Below are 27,188 nucleotides of genomic sequence, written 5' to 3'. Positions count from 1 at the left end.
AAAATCAACAACTGAAACTAAAATCCTTCTCCTTACATGCAAAGTCTTCAATAATTAGGCCCCATCACATCATTGAGACCTCATAGTATCATATTATCCATCAGAGCATTTAAGATCTTAGAGTTTCTAAAAGTAGAATAGGACGCTGAGCCTTTAGCTATCAGCTCCTTCTCCTTTAGATCCAGCTCCCAGTTTGGTTTTGGGACATGCACACTCTTTAGTTTTTAAGCTTGACACTTGTGTTTGTGCTGGATCAGGTGACCCTGAAGCGTCCTGTAGTTTTGCGATGCTTCTTCTCCACTCACCTATTTCCTCTCCACATGTGTTTATATGTTTCTGCTACCTGACAATAATTTTTGGCTTCTCTTTTCTAAAGTTTTGTTTTGTCCTTGTCTCTCTATGTTCATACTTCTCTTCTCTTACCCCTCACAGCCCACAGATTGCTGCCCCACCCCAAACATGGTTCTGACGGCAGTTTCTTCCTGTTTAAAGGATGTTCTTCCTCCCCAGTGTCACCAAGCACTTCCTCATAGGATTGTTGGGATTTTCTCATTTTGGCATGTGACCACACAGCTGTGACTGACATTTTCCCACAGCTAACTTGGTGACTGGAATGTGGAGGGTTTGGGTTTGAAGCATATATATTAAACCACAGTGGGTTGTCTTATGCCAGGTTTTCATTTCAGTTCAAATGACATTGTCCATTTATTGCAAACACAGATAACCGTGGATTAACACAGAAGGCTTATCAAGTTACATATATTTTATTTTATGTTATTTGTGAGCAGTAAAGATAATAGAAGAAGTTTTCTTCTATTTAACTTAACTAACATGGATTAAGTTAACTAAGCTGAAGCAAACATAGTGTCAGAGTGTTGACTGGCACACCCTTAATATAATAGTCAATTCAAACCAATTACAGTTCTTTTAAAATTTATTACAAACAGTGATTTAATCACAGGCAGCAATGCTTCCATCTTCCATCCACACAGTCTGAAACTCTCTTAGGCCAATACAGAATTTTGGTAGTGCAAAAAAAACCCAACAAAAAACCAACAAAGAAACAGCAGTGCAACTGAATGCAAAAAGTGAAAAAACATCTTCGGACATCTTTCTTTTTTCCAGGTGTGTGAAGTCAACGATCTCGCTTCTGCCTGGCTACAGCAGTAATCAGGGCAGCACCTTTCCCGCTGCCTTCCTCTGAAGGCAAGAAGGTCACGTTACACTGAGGAGCCAAAACTCTGGTAGTCTCTTGAAGGACTCCAGAAAAACTAGAAACAACAGAAAATGTTTTAACCAAGCTGTTTGAATAATTATGAAAGGTTAAAATGAAAGTACAGTATACACCTGACACACACCCAACACATCACTGCACCCAAAACAAACAAACAATATTTTTATTAAATTAACTCACTGTGGGTGTAGTTTGTAGAGTGCACCATCAACCCCTACAGTGATGTTCAGATGGTCCAGTCCTCGGTTCTCTCTGATCTTATCTACCACGGCTGCCATGCCTGCCCCACACAGCTCTGCTGCTCGGCGCGATACCGCTCCACATACCTAAGCAACAATGGAAACCTTTATCAATATTGCAACAGGTAACAGTCTCCTGGCGTCACAGTTTTCTCAGCCAGACAATGCACCACACAAATAATATGAAGAATATTACCCAACCTCAAGGTAAGGTTGAAGCAGAGAGCATATTTCTTTGAACTACTTCCCAAACTATATCTGATGATAACCTTATTTCTGTTACTGTAAAAAAAATTAATGAAAGCTGTCCATAAGTCCAAATTTTGTGGAAATTTCAAGTTGGGTATCTCAAAATTTAGCTCAGAATTTCAAGATATTAAAGAAAATTTTGACTTATGGGCAGCATTTTTTTTTAATTAATTAATTTAAATGGCAGAAAGCTTTTACAGTAAAGGCAGATGAAGAATCTTTCCAACAGCACAACTGATTGTTTGTTAATTTAAACTTATTTTAATCTGGATATCTGGACTGCTTTTAACCATCAGTTATGGTTAGCAAGACTGTTTATGTTCATTCATTTCAACCAGGTATCCATACTCTTAGGAAACAGTTTCCAGACTTTTATTCAAACATTTTAACTGTTAGTCAGAAAAATTATTATTCCCCAACTGGCTGCAAGAGAATTTTCAGACAAACATGAAAAATTAGAGGCTATCATGCCTGTATGCTAGCAACTAAAGAAATCACAAGCAGGTTTCTGATTCTTTGCAGCCAGTTTCACTCAGCGAGAGCCAGCAAAATGCAGAAACCACTTCCAAATAGTCGGGGAATACATACAGTACTTTCCCCTAGCAACTGGTGGCTGTATCACATCTAGTATGGCAGAAAAATCTAGAGCATTATGTACATGATGTGATGTGAGAAAAATCTGAGGGCTTCCTCTCTCCATTAATATCTGGAGGGTTGGATCGATACCAGAAATAACAATATAACAATGCTACTTTTCAAGGACAATGCTTAGTTTTAACAGTTGCTTACAAGGTTCAAAAGTCTGACAGTCACAGTCCTCCAATTCCTCGCTGAAATTAGACTTTCTGATGTCCACAAACAAAGTTGTAACCAATAACATTACTAAATATTTATTTTAGTGTACCCAGAGTTTGTCTAGTCTTTCTGTTGTGCAAGATGGCTCACCAACATGGCTTAATAATAATGATGATAATGGATTGCATTTATATAGCGCTTTTCTAGGCACCCAAAGCGCTTTACCACTATTCATTCACTCTCACATTCACACACTGGTGGAGGCAAGTTAATGGAGAAGACACAGAAAATTTCAGGTGCGTCTTTCTTTAAGATACCAACAGGCTAAATAAAAGTTGAGAGCCGTCTTTGGCCTCAGTGTTCCACTTTGCAAAAACCCTGTAAAACAGCCAAGGTTATTACAAATTACACCTGTGCATTGTTTGCACTAGATCAAAATATCTGCTGGAAGTAAGCGACGTGGTCCGGGTCAAAACACATACACAATGGCTTAATTGTTAAAATTTTTATACCTTGTAAAAGAGGAAAACATTGAATTTGTGATGCAGTCTGTAGGAGGTTACTGTGTGGCATGTTGCTTTTCTATCTTGTACCTCTTTGACAATGATGCTGTCATCGCAGGTACTGTTGAGCCCCAGGTGCTGGAGAATAGATCTGACTTGCAGTAGAGCCAAACGGTCACTGGAGGGAGACAACACAGTTACACAGCAGAAAATGCAATATTCATGTTAAATTATGAATACTTTAAATCTATCAAAAAATAGCACAAACATAGGCATCATTTGTCCTACCTCTCTATTTGTGACAGATATTTAGTTTGGAATATTCCAGGTGTTTTTAAGGTTTCCGTGACGCGTCCTCTGAACAGCAAACCTCCTCTTGTTAGATCCAGTAATACCTCTCGGACAATTTCACCTAAATACATCCCACTGGTGAGCTTTTCAAACCTATAAACACGAACATAAACTTGTAAAAATGTTGTGTGACCATCTCAACTTGCTACAAGTTACTGAATAAATCTCAAAAACATCAACTAACTACTACACGAGACACATATGTGTCACAGTATGTTTAAAAAAATCAGTCATAAAACATCAAATTTTATGTGTGTGCCTCAAGTAGGCGTCATCATACATACACAGTAAGGTGAGTGTAGCTAACCTTTGTTTTCCAGAGTTTACTGAGTTGTGGTCCACCTCAGCATCAAAAGGTGTGATGATGTCATCCAAGGATCCATCATCACCCAGACCCCCCCACTCCGTGTTTATACACATCTTTGATGTCTCAGAAGTCTCCGCCTTCTTATCTCCTTTTGACCCATCATCCTGATGAGAGAGGGAAACACACACACACATAAAGTGTTTAATTATGTTTTAACAATATGTTTTTAGCTCCCAACAAGCAAGTCCTTCCACCTTGTCCTCCACTGCTTCAGGTGTCTCCTCGTCTCCTTCTGTTTTCTGTTTCTTTTGTCTAATCTTCTCAATGTTCTTGAGTTCCTCCATGTAACAAGCATTTGACCCAGTTCCTGTAAAACAGACTCATATAGCTTATTTCCTTATTACGTCAAATATTATAATACTGTTCTTTGCATTTAAAATTCTTAAATGAACCATCATAACTATAAGCTTATTCTTAACTTAGCATTTCTTCACCCTTGAGGCCACATACCTGCAATCAGTCCAACTTCACACTGAGGGTCTTCATAGGCACAGCTCATCATTGTCCCAACTGTGTCATTGACCACTGCTACTATGTCCAAGTCATACTCCTGTGTGCGCACACCCACAAATGCATTGTAATGTTCCTGTTAGCCTAGACGTGTACCAATCTGATGTAATGTTTCTTCCCCTCATCTGTTTAAAACCTGGCCATCATTTTAAATCTTTACTCTGTTGTTTTTATTGACTCACGTTACGTCTTTTGATGGCCTCCCGTAGCAAGTTAACAACATCATGTCCTTCGCAGTCTGTGGCCTTGAAGCCTTTGGTCCAGCTAACCAGGATACCCTACAGAACATCCAAAGGTTGAAAAAGATTACAAACTGCTACAGAAATAATAATGCTACTGCTTTAGGAGTCTGTTTACATTTTTATTTAACAGAACAGTTCTGTAAATATAACATTCTGAGAACGTCGAATGATCAAGTGCCAAAAAGGCTAGTTCCACTTGAGGCTAGTCAGTGCCCATAGATTCATATTTTAAAATGCCCAACATCAGAGCAATAAGACAGTTGCACTGAGAGGTGATTTAAAACAAAAAACAACTTGTCTATCTGTGTGCTCGAGTTTTGGATGTTGTCGCTTTAATTAACAGACGACTGAGTGTCTGTTATTTCAATGGCCTCACCTGTGCTGATTCACTGAATTGTACCTCTCATCTGTGTTTGTAAGTGTTCATCTCTTTTGGAGCATTTCTCATGGAACTATAGCCAGTGAGTACAATTTATTTGTAAAGCACATTTAAATACAGCTATATATGTATGTGTGTAATTACATTGAAATACTCAAAGGTGGACATATGGACCATAAACAATAAGCAATAAACATAATGACAACAACAACCAGATGATCCTACAAATGTGGCACAGCGACTACAAAGGCTTTTTGTTTGAGCCGTGACCTTGGGACATGTTAAGGATCTTTGCCTATAGATCTAAGAGAGCTGAATGTAACTGAATGAGTTGATGATGATGTCTGTGATGCCCCCCATCATCCATCTTACACGTGGCTTCCTGTGTGGTATGAGCTTGAACAACAAGTTTGTGCTTCAGTTTTCTATCAGTCTCTCAGTTAGTCTGTCAGTGTTTTGTCTTTATGTGTCCCTATACAGTTCACAGATGCAACCAAGCTATCTAGTGTTAACTGATAACAGGCCACCCTCTCATCCAAATATAATAACTTCTGGCTCCAAAAAACTAACAAGTTGGTGGCTAAAATGTTGAGGCTTCAAAATGCAGACTTTAGAAACCAGTGAGTGATGTCAGGTTTGCTACATCAATCTACAATCTGTGGCCTTTAACCTTTATGAGAGCAGCACTTTGAGGAAATCAGATACCAAATAATATACTCCACAGGACTTTGAACAACATCCAGCCTGGAAGGGAAACAACCGTGTGAACCAGTGTAATTTTAAGACAGTGTAAAGCTACAGTTTTCTTCTAATGAGCGGGTGTCACGATCCTGGGTCTTATGACCCAGTGTTTTGAGTTTTAGTTCTTTTGATGTTTATAGTGTATGTTTAAGCTTATTAAGTTTCCTATGTGCATTTGCTTATTAGTTCCCCCTTGTGTTTTCAACCCCTGTGAAGTCTCTCTTGCCCTTCGTGTGTTTCATGTCTGTGTGTCTTATGTTGTCAGGTCTGCGTCTCATTATATTTCCTGTTTTATTTTGAAGGGGTCCTGTGTTCCTATGTTCAATGTTTTTAGTGTTACTCTCTCCTTGTGTCGTTATGTTCATGTGTGTCAGCTGTTTCTCCATGTGTTCCCACTTCCCTCATTATCCGCCTGTGTGTATTTAGTCCGTGTGCTTTCAGTCATTCTTTGTCAGGTCGTCTGCTCATCCATGTCACTACTTCAGGAATCTATGTCAGTTCACCATGTTTAAGGTTTTTTCATGTTTAGTTTTAGTTCACCCAGTTTAGGTTATTGTTTAGTTTCACCAATGCCCTTTTGTTTGTACCCTTTTTGCTAGCCTCAATAAACGGTTTGATTTTTGTTAAATCCACGCCACGTTCAGTTTTTGGAGTCTGCGTTTTGGGTCCTTTTGTCAACACATACAGTCTGCCCTCGCCAGACTGTGACAGCGGGTCTAAATATTGTTACTTTTATCAGCACTATATGATGTTTCTAATTATTTAGAACAGGTTCAAGGTGGTTTGGTTGTCTAATAAGAATTATTTCCATCCATCGGTCAGTTTTCTTAACAGCTTATCCAACTGTATCTGAGGGCTGAAGCCTGTCCCAGCAGGGACACGGTGTGTTAAACCAGGTCAAACTCGGACAGGTTGCCAGTCCCTCACAGGGCATACTATTTCTTTTTTTTTCTTTTTTTTGCCTGTCCCATTTGGTTCTTTAGCCGTCAGAATTGTTGTCTGAAGACCAACAAGGATACCCAATGGATTTATTTTGCCAAATCGATCATCGTGGCATTGCCGTATTGGTCTATTTGATCGACCTTTGTTTTTATTATTTATTTTATTTTATTTTCAGTTGTTACAGACGGGACAGACATGAGTGAGGGATAGGAAAGGGAGAAAGAAAGAGGAAGGAAAAGAAAAACAGAAGGGGAGAGGGACAGTGAGAAGTGGGGGGGGGGAATCTCCTGGATCACCTGTTGAGAGAAAAAGAATAGAAAACAAGCAAAAAAACCCAAAGCAACATACTAAACACAACACCATCACATTAATCTAGCTAAGTGTAAACAGCAGTAAGTACTAAATATTCAATGTTGTTGTGCAGCACGCAGGACAGACGGCGCACAATGTGCTTTGAAGTAGCAGCCGAGAAAGGTTTAATTTAAGTCTACGAACAGTGAACATCCGTGTGCACACCTGTGTGGATCAGCGCGCTTGTATTCAAATGGTTTCCACATGTAATGGTCTGCAAGAGGATGTAGAGAGCCATAGCCCCGTCCCCCAGGGCATGAAGCAGGCATGGAGGCATGCCTGCTTCATGGAGGAGGAGGAGGCCTGACCGAGCAACAGGCGCCAGGTAGCCACCGGGAGTGAGCTGGTACATACCTCAGCGCCCAGTCCCGGACACCAAGAACCACCAATGCACCGACCCCTGAGGGCATCAGTCACCGGCAGGGAGTGTGGTGAGGGGAGATAGGCCCTGGAGGGCCTGGGAGTTCCCAGAGAGGTGGAGTCTAAACTGACATATAGACACAGACAAACAGGCACACACAGACACAAACATGCATTCCCACCCTCATGCACACATATACAAACACTCAGCACTCACCCAACGTAAGGATTGACATAAATGGACATGTACACACAATCACACTCCCCAAACATACTCTATACCCCGGGTCCAGGTACCCTCGCCCCCAGAGGGGGAAACAGAACCCAGACCCAAGAGATGTTACCCTTCCCCCCGGGGTGGAGGCAAGCAGACCGTCCCAGGCTCCGCAGCAGCAGGGAGGCCAATCGGACAGCCAACATCTCCTCCCAGCCCCCCCGCCGGCTAGCAGAGAACGGGGGTGTGTGAAGACCCCATACCTCCCTCCTCCCGCTCATGTGTAGTGTTGCTGCGTGTTGTTCTAAAGTGCATTTAAAACAAGGGAGAGCATGGTGCTGCTGCCAGAGAGCAGCAGGTGTTAGCACGGCCCCTCCCGAGAACCCTCAATGTCTACATGGATTTAAAATTGAGAGGTGGGCACCGGCGCCAGAGGTAGGTTTGAGTACACAGACCGTCCACTGTACGCCGTTAACGTGCCCACCCTCAAGGCCCTATATATATGTGTGTGTTATGAGAGTGTAAGTAATGTGGATGTCTAAGTTGTGAGATAAAATTGAGGCACAGGTGGCCAGAAGGGGACAGAGGGGAGGGGGGGGGGATGTCTCCCTTGCACCCTGGTGACACACCCGCACCCCAAGGCCCTACCTGTGTGGGTGAGTGTGGTGGAGCGGGAAGAGGGAGGTAGCCGGGGATGGGGAGGAAAAGGAGGGAGGGGAGGATGCCCCTCCCTAGGGCCAGCTCCCCCGCTGACCCCAGTAGGCACCCCTGTCCTCTGGTACCCACCAAGGCAAGGGAGCCCAGGTCCAGGTCATCTCCCAGACTACACAAGACAACAGACACCCAGGTTAAGTTTATTCTCCACCTCTCCTATGTCTCTCCCCCACCTGCAGAGTGGACTCCTGCAAGGATGGAACAACCTCCCCGCCAGTTGAAGAGCCCCCCAGTTAGGCCGATGCACAAGAGGCCCCCTGCGCCAGGGCTGAGCCCCCGTGCACCCACCCGCCCACAACCTCGGTGACACACCGACGAGGACCGAAGCCCCCAAGGCCCAGCCAGAGCCCCAGCACGGAGGCGAAGCACCCCCGAACCCCAAACCCCCACGCCTGCCCCCGATCCACTCAGGGGCAGCCAGGCCACCAGGCCAGGGCATACTATTTCTAATTTAACCACTTTGATACAAAGTCTAGCTTATTGTGTTTTACTGCTTCACTGTAAAATAAGGTGCAGCCAGGTTTTCTGTGGCTGCAACAAACGATTTTGACGTACCGTGTCAATGGCCGTCTGCTCACAGGGGAAAGAGAAGGTGAAGCCTGCTGGAAGATGTGCTTTCTTCATCCCCATGTAGTCCAGGAAGTCACTCACGTATTGCGCTAAATGATCAAACAGCTGGAGACAAACAGAGAGAGAAAAAAACAAACAAACTGTGTGTTAGATTTTCAGTACTGTTTTAGAAGAATTCAACCCTACCTCGTTTAGACAACACTGTCAGCAGTGTACAACTTCTTATAATTAATTTAATTACTTAATGACTAAACCCAGTTTGATGCTTTCTGTCAGGGTGCTGACGGTATATGCATGTTTCTCACCTCTTCTCCTGTTCCCTGCATTATCTCCAGCGGTACAGTGTAGATTTTATGGTAAAGTCGTGTGTTGTTTTGAAGGCCTTTCTTGAATTTGACCAGCATAGCTCTGAAGTTGGTTCCTCCCAGATCCAAAGCAAGATATTTTCCACGCTCTGGTTAAAAAAATAATAATTATGATCTTTGTTTATATTTTAAAAATACAAACTTCCTAAAAAAGTTTTTAACAAAGCAGTTACATCTTTGCGAAAGCTAGAGGTGACGCTGAATGTATTGATTGTGAAGCTGCTGTTTGGGTTTGATTAAGAGGCCTGTAAGAACGTCAGCGTTTGTCTCTGACCTGTGCCATCAGGTGTATGGTAAACGTAAGAGGGCAGCATCTTAACTGCTGAGGGGCCTTTGTTCTTTAGCCCTGCCTCCAGCCCTGCTCTCATCGTGGCCTTGACCAACTGGAGCTGCTCTTGACTCAGTTTGAAGGGAGCCAGTGTCTCATCCACCTGGAAAACCAGAGATACTGTTTATCAGATATTTAAGCCCTTCTTTTTTATTTCACCTGTGAAGAATCACACAAACACAGACATACAACTTGCAGCGCTCTAACCTGTCTCTTCCGTGATGCCAAGCGTTGGGCAACTGCTGTTACCAGGGCAGCCCCTTTGCTGCTGCCGCTGTCCGAGAGGACGAATCTAACCTGGCACTCAGGAAGCAACCGGCGCACCACCTTATGGAGACGTTTAGCATACCTGGAATAGAAGTGACAGAAACACAAAACATTCGATATTTCATCAGGCTATTTTAGATGTTTGTTAAGAAGTATTTATATTAGTGATCTGCAGCTCATCAAGTAAGAGAGGACATGATGCTGTTATGTCCAAACTCTTCATCAAGGCCCTGTTTGTTGTGTTGGGTTCGCTGACTTTATCAGAGGTGATCAGGGCATCACTATCATACACATCATCCACTGGATTCCAAAGTTCAGTTTTTCAAGCCTTGTCGGGATTTTCTTCACTCACTGAAAGTGATGATTGGGATGCTGAGATGCTAAAACCATGACTGAGACCTCAGGTCGAAGAGCAAAGAAGCCACGGCAGGTTTTCCATAGGCTTCTATACAGGCTTCTTTTTATCCACTGCTGGCCATCAGAGAGATTAAGGCAATTCCACAGAGCCAGAATAGTCCATCTTTTATTTACAGCCTATAGTTGAGGTCAAATTGTGCACATGAGGATTCTCATTGTGTATGAGTGGTGAGTGCAGTGCTGAGCTGTGGTACTGTGTGGTTGATGTTAGGTTAAACTCACGTGTGACAAATTTACCCCAATCATTTAACAGCTTATGTCTTTGGTCATTTATTTAATCCATTGCTTAACTCTAGTTTCTACTCAAGGCTCTTTGTGAGTGAAGTTTAATTGATTTTGCTTCAAACTTTTATTTATTTTGGATTTTTTTTAAAAATATCAGAAACTTTTTACAGCAGCCATTAGTCATAGTTAGAAAGGAAGAGGACTGTTGAGAGTACTGGCTCTTTTTGTGTTATATCAGTTACATATTTATTAATCTCAGTAGTTGTAAACTAATATGGGTTTGAGTGATTTCCACACTGACTTACTGCGGATGTGTCTTGTACACAGTTCCGTCCACTCCCACAGTGATCCTCAATGCCCTCAAATGCCGGTTTTGCTTGATTCGGGTTAAGATGGCAGCCAGCCCCGCGGCCACCAGATTGGAGGACCTGAAGGACACGATGGTGCTGACGTGTTGAACAGCAACGCAGTCATCTTGTGATGGGTTCAAACCGAGCTCCACGAGAATATCTCTGGTGTTCTTCAGACCATTTTTGTACCTGAGACAAATGAATATTTATGGCATTCATGCTGTTTTTGGACAGACGCCAGGTGACCAAGAGAGATAAAGACAGCTTACTCCTCCATGGCTGCCACGTGTGCTGTGGTTATCTTCCCTTTGGTCCTCAGGGCATCAGGCACGAGTCCATCAAACAGCTGTCCCAGTTTAGCCATCTTTAACACAACCAGCCTCACTAGCTCACCCAGATACATCCCACTGACCATCTTCTCAAAGCTACAATAGACCAGAAAAGGGTAAAAGGTTTATACAGAGTTCTACAGTACTGAGCAAACATCTTAAGCCACTCATTTCTGAAAGCTCTTCAGAGTTTTTCTTTAGATATTCGTTGCTTTTTCACTTTTTAGTCCCGTCCTTGTATCAGACACTTTTTCAATTAATGTTTTTTTTTTCAGTTTGATAAGCCAACAATGGACATTTGTTCAAGCATTAAAAAGACACCTAACTGAAGGGATGAAACGGCGCTTTTAAATTGAGCCGTTTGTTAGCCTGTCACAAAAAACTATTTCCCATTTCATTAGTTGAATCTATGAAAAATCCCCAAAATGCCACAGGTTGACAAGCATAAAATGGTAATATTGAACCAAGAAGCTGAGACCCAAACAGCTAGAACTGAAAAGCTGGCATTTCTCAGCACGATGTGCAGTGTGTCCTTAAGAAAACTGGAAACTGGACAAGTGGAGGACAAAAAAAAAAGCATGAATGCTAAATCGACATCAGAAGAACATTATCCAAAAGTCACGTATGGCAAAATACACAAAAACTGGACTGAAAATTAGTATCAACAGGATTTATGGAGTGAGTAATCCAAATTTGAAAGTTCTGGTTTAATTGTGAAGCTGGATGGAGATGATCAGAAGAAAGGTACAACAGTGTGTGTCTATAGCCATCTGTAAAATATGGTGGTGCCTGTCATTGCTTGGGATTGCATTTCAGCAGGCTGCGTTGAGGATTACAAATACAGAAAAATACCATCAGATCAGATTTTGACACCATGCAATAACATTAGGAAAGATTCTGATTGGCATCTGTCTGATTATCAGCATGATAATGATCCCAAACACACTCCCACTTGGAACAGTATCAGTCATGGACTGGCCTCCCCAGAACCCAGACCTTAATATCACTGAAGCAGTGTGTGATCTTCTTGGCAGAACAAAAGGCAGCCATCATCCAAAGAAAAGTCCTCCAAGAAGCCTGGAGAACTATCCCTTACTCTAAGAAATTACAAGAAAACTTCCCTAAGAAAGTTGCACCTATTTCAAATTTATCTTTGGAAGTCATAAAGAAATGAAGGACGTCTTAATGGACACACTATTTTATATCAAAAGAAAAGACAAAGCTGCTTTCCTTACATTTGTTTTCCAGGATTGATAGAGGTTGCATCAACATCCTGATCAAACTCTGTTATGTAATCACTCAGGGCCCCATCGTCCCCAAAGCCTCCCCACTCGGTGTTCACACACATCCTGCCCTCGTCTCCCTCCACCAGGTCAACATGACGCAGCTCCTCCATGTAACACGCGTTGGTGCCTGTGCCTGTAAGCACCCAAACACACAGGATACATAGACTGATTCCATTAAGATTACTACAATAAACAGGATACGTTAATGGTTCTATCTGTCTATACTTCACATCTAATTCAATATCCACACATGCACAGCAAACTACCAGAGGGAGCAAGATGACTATGGGTAAGTGTGCTTTGTCTTCTCTTGCAAAATATTGTCATTGTTTCCATGTGTTTGCACAAAAAACATAAATAAGAATTAATCTAAAAATATTTAAACGTGTTTTGCAAAAGTTAAAACACAAAGTTTGGAGTAGATTTGCAGAATCAGAGTTATTGATGCCTTTTGCATTTACAGTCAGCACTATTTCCTGTCACTAATATGCAGTTATCTTTGATTAGATAATATCTATTAGCTATGTTTAGATAATTATGCATCAATCGTAAGGGCTCCAAAGGCTCACTAGATAAAAAAGAAACCAGAATAAAACCTAATTTATAATACAGAATTTTGGTTTCAAGCTTTTTCTAGTTTTAATGCAGAACATTTGCTTTGTTTTACTGAACACTGGATAACTTTATGCTTATTTAAATGAACTACAGAAGAAGTTTAGAGTGATGGCTGCTCATGTACATGTCACACTCATACAAAACAATAGTTTCTGTAAAAGGACACAAGAGACTAGTTGAATTATGTGAATCTACTTACCAATGATGAGCCCTACATCGCAGTACTGATCATCAAAACCACAGGTCATCATTGTCGCCACAGTATCATTAACCATCGCTAACACTTCTATGTCCATTCCCTGCAGAGGGCGTTATTAAAGAGATAAACCAGGTTATACTGTTCAGTTTACATAGTGGGTATCAGATGGGTTCAACTCTTTATTTTTCCACTTCATCTTACGTTATATTTCTCATCATGTCTCAGTTTCTGCAGATAGTTTATGGGTAAATTATGGAAGCAAGCACTGGCAACCCACCCCAGTTCTGTCAATAGCCTCTCTGAGAGCCTGGACCACATCTTTCCCCTGAAGGCCTCGAGCCCGGCAGTTCTTACTCCAGCTCAACAGTAATCCCTGCAAGAGGAAAAAAGTGGTTCGAATGATTATGGGATCTAAATCTAAAAAGACAGACAGATGTCAGCACGTGGAGTATAACACACTACAGGTACAGCTCATGAAAACCAGATGTCTCGATGTAGAGAGTCATACCTTATCCAAGCGGGTCTGTTCGCAGGGGAAGGAAAAAGTGAATGCCAGAGGATGTTTCTTATCCAGACTGATGTTCTTTACGTGAAGAAAGTCCTTCAGAGATTCTGACACATGGTCAAATAACTACATACACAAAGACAATGAAGAGGGAGAAGTTCAAATCTCTTCTTCTTGCTTGTTGAATCCTCCTCAAATCTACTTTCAGATCTTTTTATTCTTACCTCTGGTGCTCTCCCATTGAACAGCTCCTTTGACATAGGGTATATCTTCTCCTCCATCTCCACTCCTCCCTTCCTGACCCCCATCCCCTCTCTCACCTTAACCTGGAGCACCTTAAACTTGGAGCCTCCAAGATCCAGTGCCAGAAACTGTCCCTTCTCTGCAAGAGTGGTTGAAAGAGAAGGAAGATCTTTAATCTCTTGCTTTTACTTCAAAACAATGGCAGTCTTCTTCTTTTTTTTAAGATCTGCCCAGCAGCCCTAATAAAAGGGACATTAACACGAGTAACCTGAGCCATCAGGAGTGGAGCGGACATGTGTCGGCAGCATTTTTACAGCTGCGGCGGCCGAACTTTCAGCTGAGAGCCCCTTCTTCATTTCAGCCTGGAAACGAGCTGAGATATCAATTAACTGGTCATCATGGAGGCGCATTGCATGCAGAAACCTGTCGACCTGAAAGAGACACAGAACACAGACAGCAAAACAAAGTGAGATGTACCGCTGGATTTTCACTCGAACAAGAAGGGATGAAAGAGAGAAAAATGTATATTTCTCTCTCTCTCATTTGTATTTTGTGGACTTTCTTATTAGGTGTCAGACTAGTTTTGCTTCTCTCATTCAGTTACTTTTCTTTTTATATCCTCTGTTACTGTTACATGCCTCATCACAGCTTTATAATATTACATATCAAAATTCACCAGAATCAATTTGAACATCTGATCAACAGAGAAAAAGTTTAAAAAAGCAACTTTTTTCTTGTATTTCAGATATGAAGGATTTTTTTCATGTATCTGATGTCTTTTCACATATGTTTTGAATTTTGGGGTTAATAATCTGAATTTGAAACTCAGTGATGTTGTAACAGTAACTCAACATGCCAAACTGTCTCTGTAAATGAGTTAGGAAGTAGTACAAAACAAAAAAGCTGAAGATCATCAGCCACACCCCGCGTGCTGTATTCACAGCTGAACCGTCGCCGTGGAGCATGTGCTCATAGGACAACACCCTGAGGTTTTACGATATAAGTGCCAGAGTGTGAGTGTAGCGTGAGCGAGGACAGTGTGATTGTAGGAGTGTCCATACTTTGTCCCGGGTGAAAATGTGCGATCCAATGTGGACTAAGAGGAGCAGCGACACTGCCAGGGAAAGTTGTTAATGATTGTTCAGATAAAGATAAATGGTGACACAGTGACTAATGATCCCACATTTCACCTTGATCATTTATATTACTCTACTGACTTCTGCCATGTCTCGTTGACTTAATTTTAGTCACGTGCATTTCTGCAAATCCTCAAAGAAATCATCAGAGATTTGTCCTTCTTTTAATCACTTTCTCTTTCTGGATAAATCCTGATAGAACTGCCCAAGAAGTAAATCAGGAAACAACACATTAGAAGAGTAAGTTTGTCATTGGTGGCAAATATATCTCTGATGATTAATGTAGCGAGTAGAGTTGCATTTAAAATACGATTTCCAATCAAGAGCATAAATTCAGTGCATTAGCAGCTTACACTTTCATAACTGAGAAGACTTTAAATAACTGTAGAGCTTCAAACCCCCTCATTACCAGGGCTGTATTAATTATATGCACTGTTTGAAACAGACTTGTGTTTGTGTGTGTAGCACTCACCTTCTTTGTGGGGTCCTCCTGGAGTTTGGAGAAAAAGAAGGAAATGAGATGAACAGCCAACATCTTCACTGATAAGAATCACCACAAAGTCTTCCAGCTATTCTTTGATACTGTCAGCGTGCGTGACAGGTGAACACACTTCACTAAAATAAGGAAAAATGTGTTTTCCCCCCAATCCTTTCCACTCTGCTAGGTGTTATTTCTTTTTACGTTTGTGCTCTCATTGTCTCTTGCCGAGTCCACTGAGCAGATACCAGCCTCTGCACCAATTCAATGATTAACAGCAAGCACAACCTCCTTTCTACAATCATTTCCTTTAATGTGTCAGATACAGGCTTGCTTAGTGTTTTCGTCATAGTTGCTCGAGTGACTTTTCCTAAACTTTGAACTGAAGATTTTAGGAAACTAAAATATTTGAAATCCCCCCTGCGGTGCACTGTAAGTGATGCACCTTGGCCTCATTAGACAAATTTGTAAGACAAATTAATAATGCAAAAAATAATAAATATATTATAAAATACACAAACTGCATGTATGCACTGTATATTTTGGGAATAAATATATTTTTAAAAAAGGAGACAGTATATATTATGTTGCAGTAAAACCCCATTTTAGAAAACCTTCAGGCTCTTTTTGTTTCCTTCCCCTTGCATGAGCTGCAAATCACATTGACACAGAACACTACAAACATCAACACATTTAAAATACTGTTTAATATCATATCATTTCAAGCATACAAAGAGAAAAATATGACATTTCATCTGAATAACAGACCTGCACCCAGTTAAGGCTCTCACTTTTTTCCTCAGTTAAAGAAATGTTCATAGAAATTACGTGTTAGAGTCTGACGACTGAGAAAACTTCCAGCATTTAATGAACTTCAGTGTCTTCTGGTGTCAAAAATTCTACTGAAACAGCACATTTGACAATGATGTCTGTCAGTTATTGGTTTCACAAAGAGGACATCTCTCACAGACACTTGATCCTTCATAGACAGAGACTGGAGCTAGAAACATTTTCCAGCTTTAGTGAGTTTGTACATTTGTTGAATGGAAGAAAACATTTGGTTAGATCTGTAGCACAGGAACAAGGTGGTTTTTTTAGTTTTAACGCTGGAGGTCAAAGCTTACTGGGATACTTTCAGTGCTAGAAGGAGTTCTCACATCTGTCTTAAATGCTTAAAACATCAACAAATGCTGATGTCAGTTTTTTGCTCTTCACTGAAGCAAAATGAAAAGGTTCTTCATTTCTTCTTCTTTTTCCTTTTCCCTTTGTTATTACTCTGATGCTCCAGATCAAGTGCCCTCTGACTGCTGTTGTCTTGCTTCTGATCTTTAGACCATTCCCTCTGCAGCTGCTGGAGCAAATCGGGCGTCAACAGCCCGTCTCTCACCAGACGACTAGCCAGAGAGCTGTCCATCATCTGTCCTGAGGCTCTCTGTCCCCTTTGACCTCTGCTTCCAGTCAAAAAATGTGTGCTGCCAGTTCCCCTTCCTGTCTGGCCATGCCTGTTGCTCTGCGCCTGCAGTGGGTCAGTGACTGTTGTGTCAGAGGCTCTGATGAGCCGGGTGATATTTCGCACACCCTGCTGGATGATATCATCAAGTTCCCGCTGGATTTCTCTAATTGAGGCAGTATCTGGAAACATGTCCATGAAACGGTAGCTGCGGAGGCACGTAGACACAGATAAAGAGGATTAATATGGCAAAACTGGAAATTACGACAACAAAGAAGAGTTCATACAAACAAACACATCGTGATCGCATATTAAAAAGGCATAAAAACAGGTGAGGCAACTTGCCAAAGGTGGAAATATAAAGCTACCTTAACCAGAGGTAGAGATCCAACACGTCATGGACAGCTTCCAGGTGAACCAGGTCTTTAATGTTTTTAGGTGGAGCCAGAGGCCAGCTGATGTGGCGACAGACCCAGTCAAACGTCAGGGGTTCGTCTCGACTGAATTGACGGGCAAACTGGAGAAGAAACATGATTGATCCATCAACAGTGCAGATGACATGCTGTACACACTCAGATAATAAAGTAAATGTTAAACGTATACTTTATTTGTGTTGAACACAGTTTTAGTATTTATTATCTGATCACAGTTTTATTTACAGAACCAAATTACCTTCTATAGGTGCATCGCTATTGCTCTAAACTAAATACTCGGAGCCTTAGCACACACAAACAATAGAAATACGCAGAACTTAACCCTTAACCTCAAAGGTTGCTCATTCATGGGAATTTTATCTACTCTTGTTTTATCAGTTTGATAAGACCATAAAAAGAATCAGGTGTGACAGGAGGGTTATTACACCAATGCCTCACTGGGTCAACTTCCTTACCCTCGTTTCATCATTTTTACTCTCCTCATCAGCACCCTCTACTGCTCACTCCTGTCCTTCCACCATTAACCTTAAATCTCTGCAGCCTTCTAATGTTTACATCCACTCACTCACCTTAAGGAAGGAGGTACATACAAAAGGCTGCTTTTTGTTGATGGGAGCAGTGCAGAAGACGTAGCGTGACCTCAGGTTAAGCGGTATGTGCTGAATCATGTCCGCCAGAAACTTAAAGTCGTCAATGTTGCAAACAAAATACAAACCGTCCACCTGAGAGAGGCTGACAAATATGTCCTGAGAAGGGGGCGAGAGAACGAGAGCATTTACAATCTTGAATAAGACGTGGCTTTAAAATGTCGAACAGTAAAACTGAAATACAAAACGTGCATTTTCCTTTATGTACCCATTCACAGCTTAAACACATTTGTATTAGGGTGCATTTTGCTTCATCATTTCAGCACGCATGCTGGACTTTAAAAAGGAAAGTTAGCTATTAGCGTCTTCAAAAAATAATAAAGAAATAAACTAATGACGATCCTTTGCTTTTAGTTTTAGCGGGTCTGCGCTGAAACACAAAACAATATTTAACTTTCATTTTTGCTACAAAGGGGAAACTGAAAATATTAGTGCTGTCAATAGATTAAGAAAAATTAACCAATTAATCGCAATTACTTGATCAATAGCCTGGTTGCAATTACTTTTTTTTAACGTCATATTTAAGCTTGTAACTGACATTTATGCAATATAATGAAGTAAATGCAGAACAAACAAAGAATGTGTGCTTAAAAAGAGAATTTGAATAGTTTTCTTCAATCTTTTAACAAAGGTTAAAAATGCGCATGCAGTTAAAACTTTTAATCGCGTTGACTGTGATGGCGGATAATCTGCGTTAACGCGTAAAAATACTTTTATGCTACTAAAAAATGACAACAGTTTTGTCATGAAAATGTTCTTTTATCAAATTATTTCATGTAGTGTAATATAGAAAGGATACATGCAGCAGTCAGTTGTATTTGTTTACATTTAGGCATTTCAGATCTTAAGTCTTAACCAGACTTAAACAGACTTTTTCAGGTGGTTTCACAAACTGTTGAGGAAAAAAAACAGCGACTAACAGTCCCAAATAAAAACATGCAGCTCCTGAAAAATTCACACTACAGTAAAATACCAGCTTCTGTTTCAATCTAAAGACTGCTCAGGCTTTATTTTTACCACATTACCAACTATTTAACCCGTCTCAGTAAACTCTACTCACTGATGAAGACCATGAAATGTAGCTGGAAAACTACAAATCTTTCCCCCGTTTTTATGTATTTATTTTTTATTCTGCTGTTTGAAGGTCTATAATGAACATTTCAATTCTCGCACTGATCACTAAACGAGTGGCTCTACTCACAACAAGGTTGGACAGCGTTGCATCGGGCAGATGGTAAGCAAACATCTCTATCTGCTCTGCAGTTGGATGGAGTCCTGCAGTCTGAGGCAATAAATTGGAGAATAAAATGAGAAAGATGTGTTATTGCAGGAATGCTGAAAGTAGATTTTGTGTTTGTGTGTAAAATGATCACCTCTATAGGATCGACAGAGTGACTGAGTATTTCTTTGAGCACGGGGAGATCGTCTCTGTGCATGGTTGTAACTTCTCCCTCGTTAAACTTGGAGGAGAACCTGCAACAGGTGGCAGAAGATGGAGTTTAATATAGTGGCCTAACAGAAGCTCAAAGGGATTGTCTGCATTGTTGTATCAAAGGAGGCTGACCTCCCAGCACGGCCAGCAATCTGCAGAGCCTGAGAAGTGCTGATGGTCTCCATCTGTTTCTCCCCTTTCTCATTAACGTTAGGCTTCACCAGACTGTTGAAGATGATGCGTTTTATACTCCTGGAGAGAGAGAAGGGGCGGTAGGGTGAAGTAAAACAGAAAGGTAAGCACACAGATGAACAATATCCTATATGGCAGAAAGCATGCAACCACTTGAAAGAGAGAAAAAAAAAAAAAGATTGATATGGCTCTAAAAATATTCCATAAAGTATGTTTTGCACTTACAGGTTAAGCCCCATGCCTATAGCATCTGTAGCAACCAGAATCTTGCAGGGGTCATCAGGGTCATTAAATTTCTTTGCCTGGGACAGCTTGGTGCCTGTAAATCAAAATTTTGACATTTAACCATTTTTCTCCTAAAAATTGACTAAACTGACTTATTGGCTCAGTTCTACACAAAGGCATACACTCACTGGCCATTTCATTAGACAGACCTCTTCAGGTGCTCATTAATGAGTTGCGTTTACCCATGTTACGCATTTTTAAAAATGTCATCTGGTCTTTTGAGTCACCAGTTTTGCTTGGACGTTCATTGGATGGTTGGGTCAGAATTTTGCATAAGCAAGACAAAACCATGGATGCATCCTGCCTTGTAACAATTGTTCAGGCTGGTGGTCGTGTTATAGTGTGGGGGGTATTTTCTTAGGCCCTTAGTACCATCTGAGCATTGTTTGAATGCCTGAGTACTGCTGCTGACCATGTCCATCCTTCTATGATCACAGGATACCCATCTTCTGATAGCTGCTTCCAACAGAATAAAATAAAGCTCAAATAATCTCAAACATGATAGTGAGTTGACTGTTCTCATATAACCTCTACAGTCCACAATCCAACAGAGCACCTTTGGGATGTGGCAGAACAGGAGATTAACATCTCGGATGTTCAGCTAATAAATCCGCAGCAACTTTGTGATAAAAAGCTCTTCCAGCACCTTCTTTGATCTATGTCATGAAGAATTAAGACAGTTCTGAAGACAAACGGGGCTTCAACCCAGAACCAGAAAAGCGTACCTTAAGAAGTGACTAATGAGTGTAAGCATTCAAGTGACAAATATAAAACCACTTAGATACTCACCTGGAGGTAGGCTCCCATAAATTACAGCACATTCTTGCCCTCTGGCCTCGATCTGCCTGCTGATAGAATAGATGTCATTTTTACTAAAGCACACGATGCAGTCTCCTGGCCTCAGGTTGTCTAATGACTCCACAGCATGATCCAGTATTGAGAAAGGAGTTAGACGCTGGTAATTGTGAACCTGCAGAGAGAAGAAGACTGAGATGAGATGAGAAAAAGGGGATCGCCAATGATGAGGTTAGAAACATCAGCCAAAATCTTTTCTTTCAGATGTCGCGTCCATCACAGTCTCACCTCCACCTCCTCTCCAGTGGTGAACATCAGCTCTTTGATAAAGTCTATGGCTGCAGGTTCCCCACACACGTGGATCTCCTCTGCACAGAGACCTGCACAAATGCACAGAATAATAAAGTAATTTAGGTTTAAAAAAAATAAAATAATAATTACGTTTCTGAGTATGTTGTACAAACCCAGCAGAGCTCTGGTCCATGCCCATCCTCTGGAAGGATCTCGGATCATTTGAATTTCGTCGATTACAGCAACCTCATCTATAAACACATAAAACTGAGGTCAAAATCTACCTTTTAATCAGTTAACATCCACAAAATTTCAATAACTACCTAATATGAATCGATAACCTCTCCATTTTCTTTTTAAAAAATATATTCATTTTTTCAGATTAAAAGAAATGTATCCTTTCTAGAGCAAGGTTTCAAACTTCATTCAGAGCCATCCTTTATAGTTTAATCATACGTGGTTATAAGGGGAATATTTGTTTCCCGTGACAGATTATTTATTAACATCACAGAAACTCAGGTCAAAGAAAGAATATCAGAACAGTATCTAAAATATTGAACTGTATGTAAAGAACATTTACATAACGATTATCACACTTACACGGTGTAGTGACGCTGCACATCTCAATGGTGCAGGCCACATGACCAGCTGCTCGACCCTCTGGGTCCACGAAGGTCCTCTCCTCTCCAGTAACCAGGTCACATGGTACACCCTGAAGCACACAGAGAAAGTGCAATTAATGTCAGTATTAATAGAAACTAAGACACCTTGAGAACATACACAATGTGACCTTTCTCCACACACAAACACACTAGGACACATGAAAAGACTGATGTTTACATAGGAGCACAGTTACGTACAGCATCGTTGCTCTTCTCAAAGATCTCGTGGGCCAGCAGCTTCAAGGGGCCACAGTACACACCAGACTTAGCAGCCAGGTAGCGTTGGATGGCATGGTAGGTTTTACCACTGTTAGTTGGCCCAGCGTGGAAAATCACCTTCCTCTGGATGGCACGAGCCTCGGGGTACCTGGCGAGCACATAAATATGGTTTGGTAGCGGAAGCCAGAAAGCTTCTTTTAATGCGACGTGTGTGGCGTTTGGTCGGGTTTAAAATACACACCAGTTGGCCGGGACCCTGAGGTCTGAGATCTTTCTCAGGTCATCCATACAGTCCAACATGGGAAAGATGTGCTTGGCATGACGCATGAAGTATGGATAGATGTCATCTATATGACCTGAGAAAAGTCAGACAGAGGAATATTTCTAAATATAACGGTCACTGAACAAACAGTTTCAACCAAGTAACAGTTACTCCATAAAGAGACAAACCTGCTCCACAGCAGATGTCGTTGAGGATGATGTGCAGGTCGGCAGGGAGCGACGTCATCTCTAGGATATACTTCCTGAAGCTGATGAAGGCCTGGTGGAACAGACGAGCTGCATGTGCATGGAGAGAAAACGGATAGCCAAAGATATCTGGTGTTAAATCTGTGCAAATTTCCCCGCTTGTGTAAATTTACAATTATCTTCCTAGCTATTCATTCCATTACTTTCCCATTGTTATGAGTATTGGATAATCCACTAAGTGTTGTCAATCAATTCTTTTATGCTGACAAAGAGAAGTTCCAGTCAAAAAGTTGTAGTCAATCATGATAACTAATGAGAAGATACTAGGCGTTGGCCATGTTATGTTAAAAGACACTGGAGAACCTTCAGCACCACTTATTAAAAGATTTAAGTGAGTCTATATATATATTTCACCCTATGTGGATTAGAGAGAACCCTAAATAAATTCAAACCTTGATGAGTTTATGTAAAGTTCTGACCACATCTGTATATAACCTATTTGTCAACATATAAACAAGGTTATTAGACAGAGGAAATCTCTTTCTGGCATATGATCACTGGCTTGTGGCCTTCCATGGCTAAATACACACGATCAACAGATGAGTTTTTTTTCCCCTCACCATCCAAACCCGAGTCCGCTGCCAGCTTCTGCATCTCTTTCCTTTTGTAAAACCGATTCAGAACCTTCAGCAGCTCATCTGAATCACAGACACAAACAGCAGAGACGATGTTGCATCATCTGAGAAAATAACCCCCACCTTTATAATCATTCGCAACCAATAGAACAAGTATACACTTTAATAAAAAAAAAATGTTAAAAAAACAAAAAACAACACCCAGTATTATCTTGTACATTATTAAGTTCAGAGTAGTTTAACTGACCAACTTAGGTTTCGTTTACTCACTTTTATCCAGCGGCTGGGTGAGCTCTAGTCCCACACCGCCGTCTGCCGAGGCGTCTGCCTTCAGGGAGACGGGGACAAACAACGAGGTGTCCGGAGGTTTCGGAGAGGAGCTGTTAGATGAAACATCCCTGCTCCAGACCACTGTACCGGGTCGATGCTGTCCCTGTAACAAACTAGACCCAGAGGACGCATGACAGCTGCTGGTGGTGATGCGAGGGGTCCGGGAGTTAAAGTGACGCTGAAGCCGAGAAATGAAACAAACACAGCGGTTCACCGACATGTCGGCTGTGGGCGAGATCCTCAAGGACTACACAAAAAGTTTGCCAGGCTCACTCCATACGGCCAGGTAAGTGTGAATAAATGGCTCACACAGCAACAGAGGACGGTCAACACACTCCTCTTCCTGACCTGCTGGTAGCACAACGTGCTGCAGGACCAGTCCGTATATAGGCCCCCACATATGTGCCTGAGTAAAAAGAAAAAAAAATAAATTTCTGTCGAGATTAATGATTGTATAATAGATGGACGACATGGTGTCACTTCCTCAAACTGTACTAAAACCAACAAATAAATCGACAGTTTATGGGGAATATTATGTCACATACTTGGAGTTAGAGTCTGCGCAGTAGTGGTTTGGGGTGAAGTCGCTCCCTCCCACCAGTAAAACTGTTAAATGTGGATGGTTAAACTCCCTTCTCTAAGTTCCTGTTAGTAAATGATTTAATTTTTGATCGACATATTGGTTTGCTCTGCCTTACAGAAAGTTGGCTACAGCAGGATGATTATGCTAATTTTAATGAATCAAGGGTTAGAGTTAGATTAACTGGCAGAATCCTAGAACCACGGGCTGAGGAGGGGGAGTGGCAGCAAGTTTTCACTTCTTTTTTCTTTTCTTTTTTTTAAATCAACCATAGACCCAGACGGTTTTAATTCTTGTGAATGTCTTACTCTTAGCCTTGTCCTCTCTAACTGGGAACACTGATAACCAATTTTATTTGTTGTTATCTATTCCCCACCTGGCCTTTACTAAGATTTTCTCCTTCTCACTGTCTCTTTAGTACTTAGTTTAGGTAAAATAATTACTGTTGACGAATTTATCCATGTAGATGAAAATGACAGAATCAATACAGCATTTAATCTAGTATTAGATTTATTTGGATTCTCGCAAAATGTAAAAGAGCCCACCCATTGGAGTCTGGAGCTTGTTCTGACATGTGCCATAGAAACTGAATATTTAATAGAATTCCTTGAAAACCCAATTTTGTCTGATAATTTCTTAATATCGTTTAAATTTGCATTAATGGATTACACAGCAATGGGGAAGACATTTTATTATAGTAGATGTCTTTTTGCTGTAACCAAATGTAACAATATAATTTCTCTACTGTTACTTTCTTCAATACAGTGTGCCAACACAGTCACAGAGCTCTGTTGAAACAAGCTTTCCTTTAACCCTAACTAGTATTGACTTCACAAGTTTCTTCACAAACAAAATTTAACCATTAGAGGAAAAAAATATTCATAATCATCTCACAGATGTATCATTATGTTCAGCCTTTACCACAGGCCTTTAAGGTGGCAGTTATTAAACCATTAGTTGAAAAGTCCTCACTTGACCCAGTTGTCTTAGCATCTAACCAGATCCTTACGCTGAATGGCATTGTCTTGATCTACGGTAACATTGTGAGGAATCGTGGAGTCATTTTTGTGTAGTTAATGTGTTGTGTAGTCGTTGTTTTGTTTTGTGTGTCAGTGAGGGCACTAATGAATGTCACATAGGCAGAATGCAACGTGAACACTGTCTCCAGGTGGAAAACAGAAAGAGTGATACACCTCCTGCTGTCAGGCCTGCAGGGTTTCTCCCTGTGGTGTTCTTCTCTGTCTTGTGGTGGACATTTTTATTTTTTTACTGGCGCAAATAATTTGTGGGGCATCTTATTGTGATACCTGATTGTTCTCTCATTAAGTAGTTTTTTTTTTTTTTTACTTTTAACTAGTTTTAAAAATGTACAATTTATATTTGCATTTCAGGTTATGAAAATAATTTACTAAACATGTCTGTGGTTTCAGTAAAAAGAAAATATAAGTACTACTAGGATTTTATGTTTTTGTGTGATTTCAAATCAGTTGTGTTAATACAGTATGTTAATGAAAAAATAACTGCAAATTCAGACATGTGAGGTTGTGCTGAAAAGAATGATACCAAGCAAGGCAAGGTAAAAAACAACAACAACAACCAAAAACAAAACAAACAATCAAAAGTAGCCAGAAATGGCCAATTATATTTTGGACCTCAGAATATTAATCCAACAAATCATGAAAAACTGTGTTAACACCTTTTAAATGTTCTACTTATTGGGTACATATTTATTCATTATACAAGCTATACATTACATAATATTAAAATTCACATGTTTAATGTAACTGAAATGTTTCATTATGTGGGCTACATGAATTAATAAAGAAGTTATAGACTATATTTATATGAAACATGGGTATACTTACTGCATTTTACTCTTTATAACCATAATGTAACACCTACATATGTGTTTAAAAAAGGCTTTGATTTTGTTACCCCATTTGATTTCCATGCCACCCTTGAAAAACTTCTCTAGATCTGCCTGTTTTCACAAAGTATATAGTCAGGACTGGATCAGGTGACTCTGAATCCTCCCTTAGTTACACCACATTAGGCTTAGGCTGCTTGGGGCTTGCATTGAGTCTTTCTTCTTCACTCAGCTATTTCAATCATGATGGGCTTATATACCACTCTGCATTAACTCATTGGTTATTATTAATCTCTGATGCTCTTCCACAGTGTTTCTTCTGTCCTCTCACTTTCCCCATGACCCCCAACTGGTTGCAGCAGTTGGCTGCCCCTCCCTGATGTCACAAACACTTCACATGATTCCCAGATAAAGCACAGAAGCTCTGGACTTCTACATAATGATGCTATATTCAGTCCTGTAGAAACTTATATTATTAAAATGTATATTACTGTCTCTTGATTACCTTATGCCAAATAAAACAAAATATTACAAAACACTGTTCTACATTAAAGTTTTTAGTTCAACATACAAGTGAAGACCTTTGACCGTCTATCAGATTTTATTTAATGTTGTCAGAGAAAGATATCATTTCACTTTCATGAAGGGGACTACATGTCAGTGTTAAAAGCAGAAGCCGTCTGTGATCAACAGCTATCTTATACACCAAATTCAGTTACTGTTTATGCTCCTGAATGTAAAGAGCAGCGTGTAAATGGTCAAAGATAAGGATATATACACTATTACTGCCAAAGCTATTTGCCTTCACACACATATGAACTTGAGTCCCATCCCATTCTTAATCCATTGGGTTTAATATGAAGTAGGCCCACCCTTTGCAGCTATAACAGCTTCAATTCTTCTGGGAAGGCTTTCCACAAGGTTTAGGAGTGTGTTTATAGGAATTTCTGACCATTCTTCCAGAAGTGCATTTGTGAGGTCAGACACTGATGTCGGACGAGAAGGTCTGGCTCGCAGTCTCCGCTCTAACTCATCCCAGAGGTAATCTATTGGGTTGAGGTCAGGGCTCTGTGCAGGCCAGTCAAGTTCATCTACACCAAACTCATTCATCCACGTCTTTATGGACCTTGATTTGTGCACTGGGGTGCAGTCATGTTGGAGCAGGAATGGGCTATCCCCAAACTGTTCCCACAAAGTTGGGAGCATAAAATTGTCCAAAATGTCTTGGTACGCTGAAGAATTAAGAGTTTCGTTCACTGGAAGTAAGGGGCCAAGCCCAACTCCTGAAAAACAACCCCACACCATAACTCCTCCTCCACCATACTTCACACTGGGTACAATACAGTCAGACAAGTACTGTTCTCCTGGCAACCGCCAAACCCAGACTTGTCCATCGC

At 40.9% G+C, this 27,188-nt stretch overlaps 2 protein-coding genes across 2 annotated transcripts; both read right to left on the bottom strand.

Annotated features, from left to right (window-relative positions):
• Positions 1–713: 713 nt before the first annotated feature.
• LOC308398561 (hexokinase HKDC1-like) lies at positions 714–15,740 on the bottom strand. The gene is made up of 21 exons (XM_080885262.1): positions 15,499–15,740; positions 14,159–14,321; positions 13,872–14,029; positions 13,651–13,773; positions 13,420–13,515; positions 13,143–13,242; positions 12,278–12,461; positions 10,983–11,138; positions 10,669–10,902; positions 9,662–9,803; positions 9,401–9,557; positions 9,067–9,215; positions 8,747–8,866; positions 4,431–4,526; positions 4,189–4,288; positions 3,933–4,045; positions 3,679–3,842; positions 3,309–3,464; positions 3,111–3,198; positions 1,415–1,560; positions 714–1,271 (listed from the first exon to the last, which is right to left on the bottom strand). Exons 1-21 carry the CDS (start codon positions 15,559–15,561, stop codon positions 1,136–1,138), a joined length of 2,844 nt encoding a protein of 947 aa, XP_080741388.1. The 5' UTR covers positions 15,562–15,740; the 3' UTR covers positions 714–1,135.
• Positions 15,741–16,192: 452 nt separating this feature from the next.
• On the bottom strand, positions 16,193–23,721 carry supv3l1 (SUV3-like helicase). The gene is made up of 16 exons (XM_080884559.1): positions 23,285–23,721; positions 23,000–23,077; positions 22,362–22,469; positions 22,153–22,267; positions 21,891–22,059; positions 21,631–21,742; positions 21,204–21,281; positions 21,028–21,119; positions 20,734–20,914; positions 19,885–19,978; positions 19,600–19,719; positions 19,409–19,508; positions 19,237–19,317; positions 17,958–18,134; positions 17,323–17,471; positions 16,193–17,162 (listed from the first exon to the last, which is right to left on the bottom strand). The coding sequence occupies exons 1-16, from the start codon at positions 23,562–23,564 to the stop codon at positions 16,742–16,744; spliced, it is 2,355 nt and encodes a 784-aa protein (XP_080740685.1). The 5' UTR covers positions 23,565–23,721; the 3' UTR covers positions 16,193–16,741.
• Positions 23,722–27,188: the final 3,467 nt, after the last annotated feature.

The sequence above is a fragment of the Rhamphochromis sp. 'chilingali' genome (assembly GCF_963969265.1).
Source record: "Rhamphochromis sp. 'chilingali' genome assembly, chromosome: 6".
NCBI classification, from domain to species: Eukaryota; Metazoa; Chordata; class Actinopteri; order Cichliformes; family Cichlidae; genus Rhamphochromis; species Rhamphochromis sp. 'chilingali'.
Note: the sequence above shows the minus strand (reverse complement) of the source record. Positions and strands in the feature narration are given on the sequence as shown.

What these genes read in the sequence shown, in the direction of transcription:
- LOC308398561 (XM_080885262.1), bottom strand. Translation starts at nt 15,561, where the DNA reads ATGTTGGCTGTTCATCTCATTTCCTTCTTTTTCTCCAAACTCCAGGAG. An exon ending in AGGAGGACCCCACAAAGAAG is followed by an intron (nt 14,322 to 15,498) that starts GTGAGTGCTACA and finishes TGTCTCTTTCAG; the next exon opens with GTCGACAGGTTTCTGCATGC. An exon ending in AACAGACCCGCTTGGATAAG is followed by an intron (nt 13,516 to 13,650) that starts GTATGACTCTCT and finishes TTCCTCTTGCAG; the next exon opens with GGATTACTGTTGAGCTGGAG.
- supv3l1 (XM_080884559.1), bottom strand. Translation starts at nt 23,564, where the DNA reads ATGTCGGTGAACCGCTGTGTTTGTTTCATTTCTCGGCTTCAGCGTCAC. An exon ending in TTGAGAAGAGCAACGATGCT is followed by an intron (nt 21,743 to 21,890) that starts GTACGTAACTGT and finishes TGTGTGCTTCAG; the next exon opens with GGTGTACCATGTGACCTGGT. An exon ending in CAACGCTGTCCAACCTTGTT is followed by an intron (nt 18,135 to 19,236) that starts GTGAGTAGAGCC and finishes CCCCCTTCTCAG; the next exon opens with GACATATTTGTCAGCCTCTC.